Below are 13458 nucleotides of genomic sequence, written 5' to 3'. Positions count from 1 at the left end.
AAAGACAGACAGAATGAGAGGGGGAAGAGAGTGAGAGAAGGAGAAAGAGACGATAATTACAAAAGCACGTGAGAAAATAGAGCTTGTCTGAGAGGTCCTCTGTAGGGTTGTATATATTTTGGGAATATTTACATTTATCCTACATGAGAGATTAATAAAATGCTGAATCATATCCTACTTACTTTACGTGCCCTGACTACCTTTCCTGCCAAGTTCCAGCTCATTCCCAGAACATGTCCCACTCTTTCAAAACACTCTTTTGGATAGACGTCAAGAAATTATTTGAGAAGAAAATAAAATATTATTTTGGGGAGATTCTGTTATTTTTTTTATTGGTGGATCAGGGATTTGTTGGGGTGGCAGGATTTAGAGAAAGGAAAGGTCTCTACTTTCATCTCATATTCTGCACCATACACACATTCCTCAAATACTGGTCAAAGTTTTGGACAGATTATAGTTCCAAACCAATCCAGTCTAGTCAAAGCTTCCTGGAGTTTGACCACAGATCACAGGATGGTGTGGGTTGTCAGTGTTTGTCTCCATGTGATTGAGTTTGTGGTTGTGTGTGTTAGTGGATCGTTGTGTTTACGTGTATTTGTGTCTGTGTAAGAGTATCTGGTCATACAGGCTATTTTTACCCTTGACCAGCCAATGCTCTTTCCTGTGTTGGGTATTTAGAAAATGCCTGTGGAATATGGTTGCCATGACGCAGTACTGGTTAAAGCATCGTTGGTCTTCAAGGAATTCTTAACAATTTTCTTGTGACCATTGAATGGATGAGTAATCTGAGCCTGAAGAACCGCTGTGTGTAACATCTGTAAACCAAAAGTAACAGGTACAACCAGAGGGAGAGTTGCCCATCTATGCTATAGGACTGCAGTGTTGTTCTACTCTAATCTTCACAACTCTAGAGAGGGAGAGTTGCTCATCTATGCTATAGGACTGCAGTGTTGTTCTACTCTAATCTTCACAACTCTAGAGAGGGAGAGTTGCCCATCTATGCTATAGGACTGCAGTGTTGTTCTACTCTAATCTTCACAACTCTAGAGAGGGAGAGTTGCCCATCTATGCTATAGGACTGCAGTGTTGTTCTACTCTAATCTTCACAACTCTAGAGAGGGAGAGTTGCCCATCTATGCTATAGGACTGCAGTGTTGTTCTACTCTAATCCTCACAACTCTAGAGAGGGAGAGTTGCCCATCTATGCTATAGGACTGCAGTGTTGTTCTACTCTAATCTTCACAACTCTAGAGAGGGAGAGTTGCCCATCTATGCTATAGGACTGCAGTGTTGTTCTACTCTAATCTTCACAACTCTAGAGAGGGAGAGTTGCCCATCTATGCTATAGGACTGCAGTGTTGTTCTACTCTAATCTTCACAACTCTAGAGAGGGAGAGTTGCCCATCTATGCTATAGGACTGCAGTGTTATTCTACTCTAATCTTCACAACTCTAGAGAGGGAGAGTTGCCCATCTATGCTATAGGACTGCAGTGTTGTTCTACTCTAATCTTCACAACTCTAGAGAGGGAGAGTTGCACATCTATGCTATAGGACTGCAGTGTTGTTCTACTCTAATCTTCACAACTCTAGAGAGGGAGAGTTGCCCATCTATGCTATAGGACTGCAGTGTTGTTCTACTCTAATCTTCACAACTCTAGAGAGGGAGAGCTGCCCAGCTCTGGTTTAGGATGAAGGGGTCATAAGCAAATATCACAATGTTCTCCGGAGATCAAGATAGGCTTTGAAAGAGAGTGAGTATCATATCAAGATAGATTCAATTGCCAAGCAGAAATGACCCCTCTGGCTATGATCCCTGTTGTACATTCGGCTACAGCAAATTGTGTTTTCTTTTGCCTGCCAAGTCATTTAATTCTATTAGCCATTAAATGGAGCTTCTCTATGATAACAACACAGCCAGCCCACTCACCGGATGTACTGTAGATAACAGCCAGCATAACAGAGTAGTGACGCTTCATGACTCGTACCACATGACCTGTGAGGCTGAAACACAACGACCAGTAGAACAAGTACCTTGGTCGCAGTCCCCTGCTCAGAAGCTGCATTCATCAACCAATGGTTGCGTGTCACGTCATCGACTGTGTCATCAACTGAAAGATCCAGGGGGCTAAGCATTCCCACGCTGGATAGTATGTGTTGTAACCATGGGGATTTACAATAACACCAATGTAACCAATCAGCGTTCCAATTATACATGGACTCTTGGGGGTGCCCAACGTCCATATCTTTGACCATTTCTATTCTGATAAGGGGGCCCTGATTTGTTATAGGGGAGCCCCCCCAACCCCCACTGTAATTCAAACCTGTACCCAAACATGGGCACAGACACCAGACACAACTCAAAGTAACAAGCACACTCATATACACAGTCCAAACACATACACATTCCTTTATGAAAATATGCAAATATAAAGCAGGATGTGAAAGGGTCCTAAAACCCAGCTCTATTGTATTGGACCAGCTGTGGCCCCATAGATAAGCCCACCCAGAGACTCACCTTAGTCAGCCTCATCCTGCCGTTGTTGGACCTCTCTGGACCACGGCGCGTCAGTGACCCTCTCACCAAGGGCACAGGCTCTGCTTCCTCCCCACAGCAAGGCTCCGCAGTCAGGACGCAACCCATATAGAGATGTGAACCCTGGCGCTCTCTCTCTCTCCTGTCCTCTCTCCCTGTCCCCCTCTCCCTATACTCTACCAGACACTGTTTTCCTGCGTACTCTCAGGCAGCTGTTTTTGTTGGCTGACGCGAGGCCCTTCCCCTTTTCCTGGCTCCCATTCAGCCTCACACTCACTCTCCAAGGGCCAGAGGATATACCTTCTCTCACTCCTCTCTCTGTCTCACACAGACACATGCATCCCCCGTCTCTCAAATACTCACATATGGACATACTTTACATATATGGTCTCTCTCCCTCTGTCTTCTCTCATAGCAATATCAATACCTCTCTGTTTCTCCCTCCCTCTCTCACTCTAAAACCCTCACTGTTCCTCCCTCCCTCTCTCACTCTGAAACACTCTCTGTTTCTCCTTCTCTCACTCTGAAACACTCTCTGTTACTCAATCAAATTTCAGTCAATCAATCAAATGTATTTATAAAGCTGATCAGCTTTAGCTGATCAGCTGATGTCACAAAGTCCTGTATAGAAACCCAGCCTAAAACACCAAACCTCAAGCAATGCAGGTGTAGAAGCACGGTGGCTAGGAAAAACTCCATACTCCCTCTCTCTCTCACTCTAAAACCCTCTCTGTTACTCCCTCTCTCTCTCACTCTAAAACCCTCTCTGTTACTCCCTCCCTCTCTCACTCTAAAACCCTCACTGTTCCTCCCTCTCTCTCTCTCACTCTGAAACCTTCTCGGTTCCTCCCTCTCTCTCTCAATCTGAAACACTCTGTTTCCTGCTCACACATACACAGTAATCTTGCTAGACATTGTCTGTATTGTCTGAAATGGGTTCATCAAAACCAACACAACCACAACTGTTGCAGTTTGGATGTTCTAAAACTACAGACATCTTAGCATGGAACCACAGACCTCTTAGCATGGAACCACAGACCTCTTAGCATGGAACCACAGACCTCTTACCATGGAACCACAGACCTCTTAGCATGGAACCACAGACCTCTTAGCATGGAACCACAGACCTCTTAGCATGGAACCACAGACCTCTTAGCATGGAACCACAGACCTCTTACCATGGAACCACAGACCTCTTACCATGGAACCACAGACCTCTTACCATGGAACCACAGACCTCTTAGCATGGAACCATAGACCTCTTAGCATGGAACCACAGACCTCTTAGCATGGAACCACAGACCTCTTACCATGGAACCACAGACCTCTTACCATGGAACCACAGACCTCTTAGCATGGAACCACAGACCTCTTAGCATGGAACCACAGACCTCTTAGCATGGAACCACAGACCTCTTAGCATGGAACCACAGACCTCTTAGCATGGAACCACAGACCTCTTAGCATGGAACCATAGACATCTTAGCATGGAGCCACAGACCTCTTAGCATGGAACCACAGACCTCTTAGCATGGAACCATAGACCTCTTAGCATGGAACCACATACCTCTTAGCATGGAACCACAGACCTCTTAGCATGGAACCACATACCTCTTAGCATGGAACCACAGACCTCTTAGCATGGAACCATAGACCTCTTAGCATGGAACCACAGACCTCTTAGCATGGAACCACAGACCTCTTAGCATGGAAGCAGTCTCCTCTCCCTAGACTAGTTACAAACTTGCAACATAAGTTCCAAATACTGCCGGGAGAGTTGAAGTGGTCAGAAGTGCTGTTTAGCTTATAGTCATCTATTAGCTAAACATCTAACATTTTGTCTACACCTCAGGGACTAGACAAAGTTAACTTACTAAAACCTGCTTTGACACTTTGCTACTGCCCCCAGAAGAGGCTTGTCAGTCGTCCAGATCCTAGTCAGAGAGCAACATTAGTCTTATTCTTTCTTTGTTTCTCCTGTCTTTTTGTTGTTGTTTGTTTCTCCTGTCGTTTTGTTGTATTTTGTTTCTCCTGTCTTTTTGATGTTGTTTGTTTCTCCTGTCATTTTGTTGTTTGTTTCTCCTGTCTTTTTGTTGTTTTTTGTTTCTCCTGTCATTTTGTTGTTGTTTCTCCTGTCTTTTTGTTGTTGTTTGTTTCTCCTGTCTTTTTGTTGTTGTTTGTTTCTCCTGTCTTTTTGTTGTTGTTTGTTTCTCCTGTCTTTTTTTGTTTGTTTCTCCTGTCATTTTGTTGTTGTTTCTCCTGTCATTTTGTTGTTGTTTCTCCTGTCTTTTTGCTGTTGTTCGTTTCTCCTGTCTTTTTGTTGTTGTTTGTTTCTCCTGTCTTGTTGTTGTTTGTTTCTCCTGTCATTTTGTTGTTTGTTTCTCCTGTCTTTTTGCTGTTTGATTCTCCTGTCTTTTTGTTGTTTGTTTCTCCTGTCTTTTTGTTGTTGTTTGTTTCTCCTGTCTTTTTGTTGTTGTTTGTTTCTCCTGTCTTTTTTTGTTTGTTTCTCCTGTCTTTTTTTGTTTGTTTCTCCTGTCATTTTGTTGTTGTTTCTCCTGTCTTGTTGTTGTTTGTTTCTTCTGTCTTTTTGTTGTTGTTTGATTCTCCTGTCTTGTTGTTGTTTGTTTCTCCTGTCTTTTTGTTGTTGTTTGTTTCTCCTGTCTTGTTGTTGTTGTTTGTTTCTCCTGTCTTTTTTTGTTTGTTTCTCCTGTCATTTTGTTGTTGTTTCTCCTGTCTTTTTGCTGTTGTTCGTTTCTCCTGTCTTGTTGTTGTTGTATGTTTCTCCAGTCTTGTTGTTGTTGTTTGTTTCTCCTGTTCAGAGTGTGTTGGCACTTCATTTAATTTAGCAAGCAGGCTTTTAAAATGCAATATTCTACTTAAAATATCAAAGGTACACAAGATGCGCTCTTTTAGTGGAACGACTCATATGTGTCACTGTAACTGATCTGATTATGAAATGAATGCAGTATTCTGGCTCCAACGACCTCTGTTAACTTTGGTATACTTTGATAACCAGTACTACGTGTCTGGAAGCCCAGCTCTAGATCCTCATGCTTTATCCAAACATTCTCCCTGTGATCAGTCTGCTCCACACAGGATCTAAGGACTAAGTTGATTAACAGGAGTTCATTTTACTGTGGTTAAAGCAGGGAGGTTCAGCTGTAAACACACAAATGGGGTGGGACAACTGGAGGGGTGGGAGGAGGGGGTTAGTGCAAGAGAGTTGGGGGTAGGTGGGGGTTAGGGAAAGAAAGTTGGGGTGGGGGGATTAGGGAAAGAGAGTTGGGGTAGGGGAGGGGGTAAGAGGAGGGGAGAGAGAGAGGAAAGGGGAGTGGAGTGAGAGGGGGTTTTGGAGGCACATCAAGAGTTTGCCTTTTAAAGGGATACATTGGGATTTTGGCAATGAGGCCCATTATCTACTTCCCAGGAGTCAGATGAACTCGTGTATACCCTTTTTATGGTACCCACAAGTTCATCTGAGTAATGCAAGATATGTAAACATTATTAAAGTGACTAGTGTTCCAGTTGTTAAAGTGGCCAGTTAAGTCTACAGTTGCAAGAAAGTTTGTGAACCCTTTGGAATTACCTGGATTTCTGCATTGATTACACATAAAATGTGGTCTGATCTTCATCTAAGTCACAATAATAGACAAACACAATCTGGCTAAACTAATAACACACAAACAGATGTACTTTTCACATTTTTATTGAAGACATTGAGTAATCATTCACAGTGCAGGCTGGAAAAAGTAAGTGAACCTCTGTGTTAACGACTTCTACAAAAGCTATTTGGAGTCATGTGTTTCAATTAAGGAGATGAGATTGGAGGTGTGGATTGCACAGGTGCCCTGCCCTTTAAATAAAGGCACACAAAGCCTGGTTACTGACACATCTGTTCTTCTCCAGAAAGATTGGTTAGTGTGAACCAGGCCTCAATCCCAACAACTTTCACAGGATCTTAGAAGACGCATTATAGAGATGCACAAAGCTGGAAAAGGTTACAAAAGCATTGCTAAAGACCTTGGTGTTCATCAATCCACGGTGAGACAAATTGTCTACAAATGGAGAAGATTCAGGACTGTTGCTACTCTCCTTAGGAGTGGGCGTCCTGCAAAGATCACTCCAAGAGCACAATGCGTAATCCTGAAAGAGGTGAGGAAGAACCCAAGGGTAACAGCAAAAGACCTCCAGAACACTCTACAAACAACGAAAGTCTGTGTTCAGGTGTCCACTATCAGAAAAACACTGAACAACTATGGTGTTCATGGATGGACACCATGAAGGAAACCACTGCTGTCTAAAAAAACAACATTGCGGAATGTCTCAAGTTTGCCAAAGACCACCTGGATGTTCCACAAAGCTTCTGGGAAAATGTTGCTGTGGACAGATGAGACAAAAGTTGAACTTTTTGGGAAAAATGCACAATGCTTTATGGAGGAAAAAGGTCATTGCACACCAACACCAAAACCTCATCCCAACTGTGAAGCATGGAGGAGGGAGCATCATGGTTTGCGGCTGCTTTGCTGCCTCAGGGCCTGGACACCTTGCAATCATTGAGGGAACAATAAATTCAAAAGTGTATCAAGACATTTTACAGGAGAATGTCAGGGCATGACCTCAAGCTTAAGGGTGATGCAACAAGACAATGACCCAAAGCACACAAGTAAATCAACTAAAGAATGGCTGAAAAGGAATAAGATTTGTGTTTTGGAATGGCCAAGTCAGAGTCCTGACCTTAACCCAATTGAGATGCTGTGGCATGACCTGAAGAGGGCTGTGCAATCAAGACAACCCAGAAATACTAATGAACTGATACAGATTGGTAGGGAGGAATGGTTAAAAATTCCTCCTCAACGTTGTGCAAGTCTTCTAAGCAGCTACAGGAAACATTTGGTGGAGGTTGGTTGCTGCTAAAGGAGGATCTACAAGTTACTAAATTCAAGGGTTCACTTACTTTTTCCAGCCTGCACTGTGAATGATTACTCAATGTCTTCAATAAAAATTTGAAAAGTACAACTGTTTGTGTGTCTTTAGTTTAGTCAGATTGTGTTTGTCTATTATTGTGACTTAGATGAAGATCAGACCACATTTTACGAGTAATCAATGCAGAAATCCAGGTAATTCCAAAGGGTTCACAAACTTTTTCTTGCAACTGTATGTCTATAGGCAGCAGCCTCTCTGTGCTAGTGATGGCTATTTAACAGTCTGATGGCCTTGAGATAGAAGCTGTTTTTCAGTTCCAGCTTTGATGCACCCATATTGATCTCGCCTTCTGGATGATCGCGAGGTGAACAGGCAATGGCTCGAGTGGTTGCTGTGCTTGATTATCTTTTTGGCCTTCCTGTGACATCGGGTGCAACACATTAGGATCATAGCTTTCACCTGTATTCACCTGGTCAGTCTATGTCATGGAAAAAGCAGGTTTCTTAATGTTTTTGTACACTCATTGTAGACACATGGAACATTCTATAAATCAGATTTTTTTATATGAATAAAGGCTTGCTAAAGTGGCAAAATGCAGCATTTTGACATTTCACCCAGTCAACCCTGTGTCACTTCCAGTAAGATTTTAACCCACTTAATTCCTAAATGTCTCCAAGTTTCACCTTCATTGTAAAGCCCTCGTTATTTTGTTGCTTTGACAAAGTCATTTTGGAAGATTATTTATTTATTGTGATTAGTGATTCATTTACGTCTGTCCCTCATTTTAAGGTCAACCCTGTTACATGCACCGAACTATCGTATTAATATGAAACTAAATAAATATTTTTTCAAAAGAAACACTGAACATCTAATAGTGAAATCATAGTGTATAAGCAGGTGAACTGGTTGTACTTTTTTTGGCCATTTTCTGGTGTTTTGTGGTGGAAAACGGAGCGGGTCGAGCATAACACATCAAAAAACGGAGCGGGTCGAGCATAACACATCAATCCTGTTACCCATAGATAGACATGCTAGAAATTTCATTTTTGGGGGGTGAATCTTGCATTCAATTGCCACTCTCTGTTGCACACATCAAGCTCCCATTCCCTCTGTTACAAGGGGATTTATGGCTGATTTAAGAAGAAAACGTCTACCCTGTTATTTTATTTGGCACTTAATATATATAGTCCTTTTTTAGCTGGGAAAATGTGTTTTAATTAAGCTGAACATGTGCTTTTTGTGATAGAAATATACCATACTTTTATTGTGATGATGTCAGAGGTCACAGAACTCTGGGATAAAGATTTATTTTCACTACAATGTATATGATTTATTAATATTAACTGTGTTTTACTTCCTTTGTCTTTATGCATTGATGTAAATAAATGAGCCACATTCTCAAAGCTAGAAAAGTGATTATTTTGTTAAGAGTCCCCTCCCATTACCTACCACTTGTTGGTGGCTTTCTATTTCCAAACATACATTTAAGCATCAATTCAAATATAACTCTATTTTCTGTATATGGTAAACCCATAGACTTAGATAAACATCACATCATTGTATCTGCCCCATTATGGCGTCTGTGAGGGCAGAATCAATTGAGGCCATCTCCATTTTGATGTAGACAATTTTCTTCTTCTACTACTTCTATGAGTTGGTAAACAAACTGAAAGAGTGCATATTACCACCTAGAGTGTGTTGTTTGAACAGGTATAAAGGTTGGAGACTGCAACCTGCAGTTATGAAACATTTTCTCATGAGTATAATTTATTGGCAGATCCCTCCTTCTGATCTGGATAGAATTATGTGATTCTTCCTTAACCCATAGGAAGTCCCACTAAGCTGACGACTTCAAAATGGTAAAAATCCTCAATGGTGCTGCCCATGCTAAAACAGGCTTTTGGGCACTAGAGCCATCTATCTATCTCTATGGGCAAGGACAGATTTGCACCAAGTGTGGGCATGATCCCTAAACAGGAAGAACAAAAACATGGTCCATATCACAGACCACAAGACCAAAGTAATAAGCTAATCACAAACAAAATGTGCTGTATATTCAAGTACAATATTTGGGCCTTACAAACATCTTCACTTTAGGAAGGTTGCTCCTAGTAAAAGGCTATGTGAAAGCTGGTTATATTTAAAGGAATAGTTTATGCATGTCATGTCCAAATCATCCTAAAGTCTCTAAAAATGGACCGTGTAACTCAAAGAAGTTCATTATGGATGATTTAGACATTAAGCGTGAAAATGCTAATATAGGTACCATCGACTGGCATTGGATGTGGGCCACAAATGCTAAAAAGTTAGCATTTGAAACAGTCGGCCATGTAAACACAACCAAAGCATGGATTGCTGTGATACCTTGTCCATAAACTGCTTACAAAGTAAGGAAAACAATATTTCAATGTGTCATTTGGGTGAACTATCCATTTAATGACTAAGAATCAGTTAATCAGCTACGTTCAAACATCTGGTGGAAAGCCTTCCCAGAAGAATGGAGGCTGTTATAGCAGTAAAGGGGAATCCAACTCCATATTAATGCCCATCATTTTGGAATGAGATGTTCGATGAGCAGGTGTGCAAATACCGGTACTTTTGGCCACGTAATGTATCAATCAATCCTCAAATGTAGGATTGTCGTCAGTTGGTTACTTTGGACAATTCTATGCCCCCAGACACAAAGGCCGGACATAAAACATAGCGTCAAAAGGTTGTAGTCATGGAAAACACAAGAGGAAATAGGAAAGAACAGGCGATGGAATGTGTTAAATAGGAAACTTCAAAGACAAAACATCCCTATTAAGAGTTTAACTTTTTGTTTGTGTGTGTGAATCCCAAATCATTGGCTGTTATAGAGGTGGGAGATTGGATAGTGTCACATTCAAAAATGATAATTAAAGTTGATTTTGTGGGAATAAAGTTAAACTGTGACTCCTCACAGCTGTGGTGAGCTTATTACCTTATAAAATTCCTTCAATTGACCCTTGAATTCAGATCTGAGGCCATTACTGACCACCCTTAACCTTGACTGAACACAGCCCGGGAATCCCCCCTGGACAGGAAATGTAGATTTCCCCTGGGGGCAGAGGGGCCTGCCTGCCTCCATGTACAGGAATAGACCATATGGGAGACAAGCAGGAAGAGATGCTGGTAAAATGTCAAGTTAAACAGTTACTCAGAGCACATGCAGCTGTTCCAGCCTCAGACTGTCACCCCCCTCCGCAGACTACAGTATACTCCTCAGAATCCCCCCCAGGCTACTATATACTCCTCAGGACACCACCTCCTCCAACTACAGTATACTCCTAAGGAACCCCCTCCCCTCCATCAGACTACAGTACACTCCTAAGGAACCACCCCCCCCCCCCTCCGATAACAGTAAACTCCTCAGGACCTCCGACTACAATATACTCCCCAGGAGCCCCCCCTCCCCTCAAACTACAGTATACTCCTCAGGAACCCCCCCCCCTCAGACTACAGTATACTCCTCAAGATCCTCCCTCAGACTACAGTATACTCAGGACCCCCCCTCAGACTACAGTATACTCCTCAGGAACCCCCCTCAGACTACAGTATACTCCCCAGAACCCCCCCAGACTACAGTATACTCTTCAGGACCACCCCAAGGCTACAATATACTCCTCAGGACCCACCTCCCCACCCTCAGACTACAGTATATGCCTCAGGACCCACGCCATCCTCAGACTATAGTATATGCCTCAGGACCCCCCTCCCCACCCTCAGACTACAGTATATGCCTCAGGACCCACGCCATCCTCAGACTACAGTATATGCCTCAGGACTCCCCTCCCCACCCTCAGACTACAGTATATGCCTCAGGACCCACGCCATCCTCAGACTACAGTATATGCCTCAGGACCCACGCCATCCTCAGACTACAGTATATGCCTCAGGACCCCCCTCCCCACCCTCAGACTACAGTATATGCCTCAGGACCCCCCTCCCCACCCTCAGACTACAGTATATGCCTCAGGACCCACGCCACCCTCAGACTACAGTATATGCCTCAGGACCCACGCCATCCTCAGACTACAGTATATGCCTCAGGACCCACGCCATCCTCAGACTACAGTATACTCCTCAGGACCCTCCCCATCCTCAGACTACAGTATATGCCTCAGGACCCACGCCATCCTCAGACTACAGTATACTCCTCAGGACCCTCCCCATCCTCAGACTACAGTATATGCCTCAGGACCCACGCCATCCTCAGACTACAGTATATGCCTCAGGACCCACGCCATCCTCAGACTACAGTATATGCCTCAGGACCCTCCCCATCCTCAGACTACAGTATATGCCTCAGGACCCACGCCATCCTCAGACTACAGTATATGCCTCAGGACCCACGCCATCCTCAGACTACAGTATATGCCTCAGGACCCCCCTCCCCACCCTCAGACTACAGTATATGCCTCAGGACCCACGCCATCCTCAGACTACAGTATATGCCTCAGGACCCCCCTCCCCATCCTCAGACTACAGTATATGCCTCAGGACCCACGCCATCCTCAGACTACAGTATATGCCTCAGGACCCCCCTCCCCACCCTCAGACTACAGTATATGCCTCAGGACCCCCCTCCCCACCCTCAGACTACAGTATATGCCTCAGGACCCACGCCACCCTCAGACTACAGTATATGCCTCAGGACCCACGCCATCCTCAGACTACAGTATATGCCTCAGGACCCACGCCATCCTCAGACTACAGTATACTCCTCAGGACCCTCCCCATCCTCAGACTACAGTATATGCCTCAGGACCCACGCCATCCTCAGACTACAGTATACTCCTCAGGACCCTCCCCATCCTCAGACTACAGTATATGCCTCAGGACCCACGCCATCCTCAGACTACAGTATATGCCTCAGGACCCACGCCATCCTCAGACTACAGTATATGCCTCAGGACCCTCCCCATCCTCAGACTACAGTATATGCCTCAGGACCCACGCCATCCTCAGACTACAGTATATGCCTCAGGACCCACGCCATCCTCAGACTACAGTATATGCCTCAGGACCCCCCTCCCCACCCTCAGACTACAGTATATGCCTCAGGACCCCCCTCCCCATCCTCAGACTACAGTATATGCCTCAGGACCCACGCCATCCTCAGACTACAGTATATGCCTCAGGACCCACGCCATCCTCAGACTACAGTATATGCCTCAGGACCCACGCCATCCTCAGACTACAGTATATGCCTCAGGACCCCCCTCCCCACCCTCAGACTACAGTATATGCCTCAGGACCCCCCTCCCCACCCTCAGACTACAGTATATGCCTCAGGACCCACGCCACCCTCAGACTACAGTATATGCCTCAGGACCCACGCCATCCTCAGACTACAGTATATGCCTCAGGACCCACGCCATCCTCAGACTACAGTATACTCCTCAGGACCCACGCCATCCTCAGACTACAGTATATGCCTCAGGACCCACGCCATCCTCAGACTACAGTATACTCCTCAGGACCCTCCCTATCCTCAGACTACAGTATATGCCTCAGGACCCACGCCATCCTCAGACTACAGTATATGCCTCAGGACCCACGCCATCCTCAGACTACAGTATATGCCTCAGGACCCTCCCCATCCTCAGACTACAGTATATGCCTCAGGACCCACGCCATCCTCAGACTACAGTATATGCCTCAGGACCCACGCCATCCTCAGACTACAGTATATGCCTCAGGACCCCCCTCCCCACCCTCAGACTACAGTATATGCCTCAGGACCCTCCCCATCCTCAGACTACAGTATATGCCTCAGGACCCCCCTCCCCACCCTCAGACTACAGTATATGCCTCAGGACCCTCAGACTACAGTATATGCCTCAGGACCCCCCTCCCCACCCTCAGACTACAGTATATGCCTCAGGACCCCCCTCCCCACCCTCAGACTACAGTATATGCCTCAGGACCCACGCCATCCTCAGACTACAGCTTACTCCCATCGCTCCCTCTCTCCTCA

The 13458-nt window shown here is 44.6% G+C and overlaps 1 protein-coding gene across 4 annotated transcripts in view; it reads right to left on the bottom strand.

The window, feature by feature from the left end:
- Nucleotides 1-2720, bottom strand: part of LOC120059061 (tensin-2-like) — a 70524-nt gene extending 67804 nt beyond the window's left edge. For all 4 annotated transcript variants that reach the window (XR_005478087.1, XR_005478088.1, XM_039007842.1 and 1 more), the window contains exon 1: nt 2517-2720. Coding sequence is in view for 2 of the 4 variants with exons in the window: in XM_039007842.1 (XP_038863770.1) it covers nt 2517-2642 (126 nt within the window). In the remaining 2 variants the exon portion in view is untranslated. The remainder of the gene's footprint in view (nt 1-2516) is intronic.
- Nucleotides 2721-13458: the final 10738 nt, after the last annotated feature.

Source organism: Salvelinus namaycush, chromosome 14, assembly GCF_016432855.1.
Source record: "Salvelinus namaycush isolate Seneca chromosome 14, SaNama_1.0, whole genome shotgun sequence".
NCBI classification, from domain to species: domain Eukaryota; kingdom Metazoa; phylum Chordata; class Actinopteri; order Salmoniformes; family Salmonidae; genus Salvelinus; species Salvelinus namaycush.
Note: the sequence above shows the minus strand (reverse complement) of the source record. Positions and strands in the feature narration are given on the sequence as shown.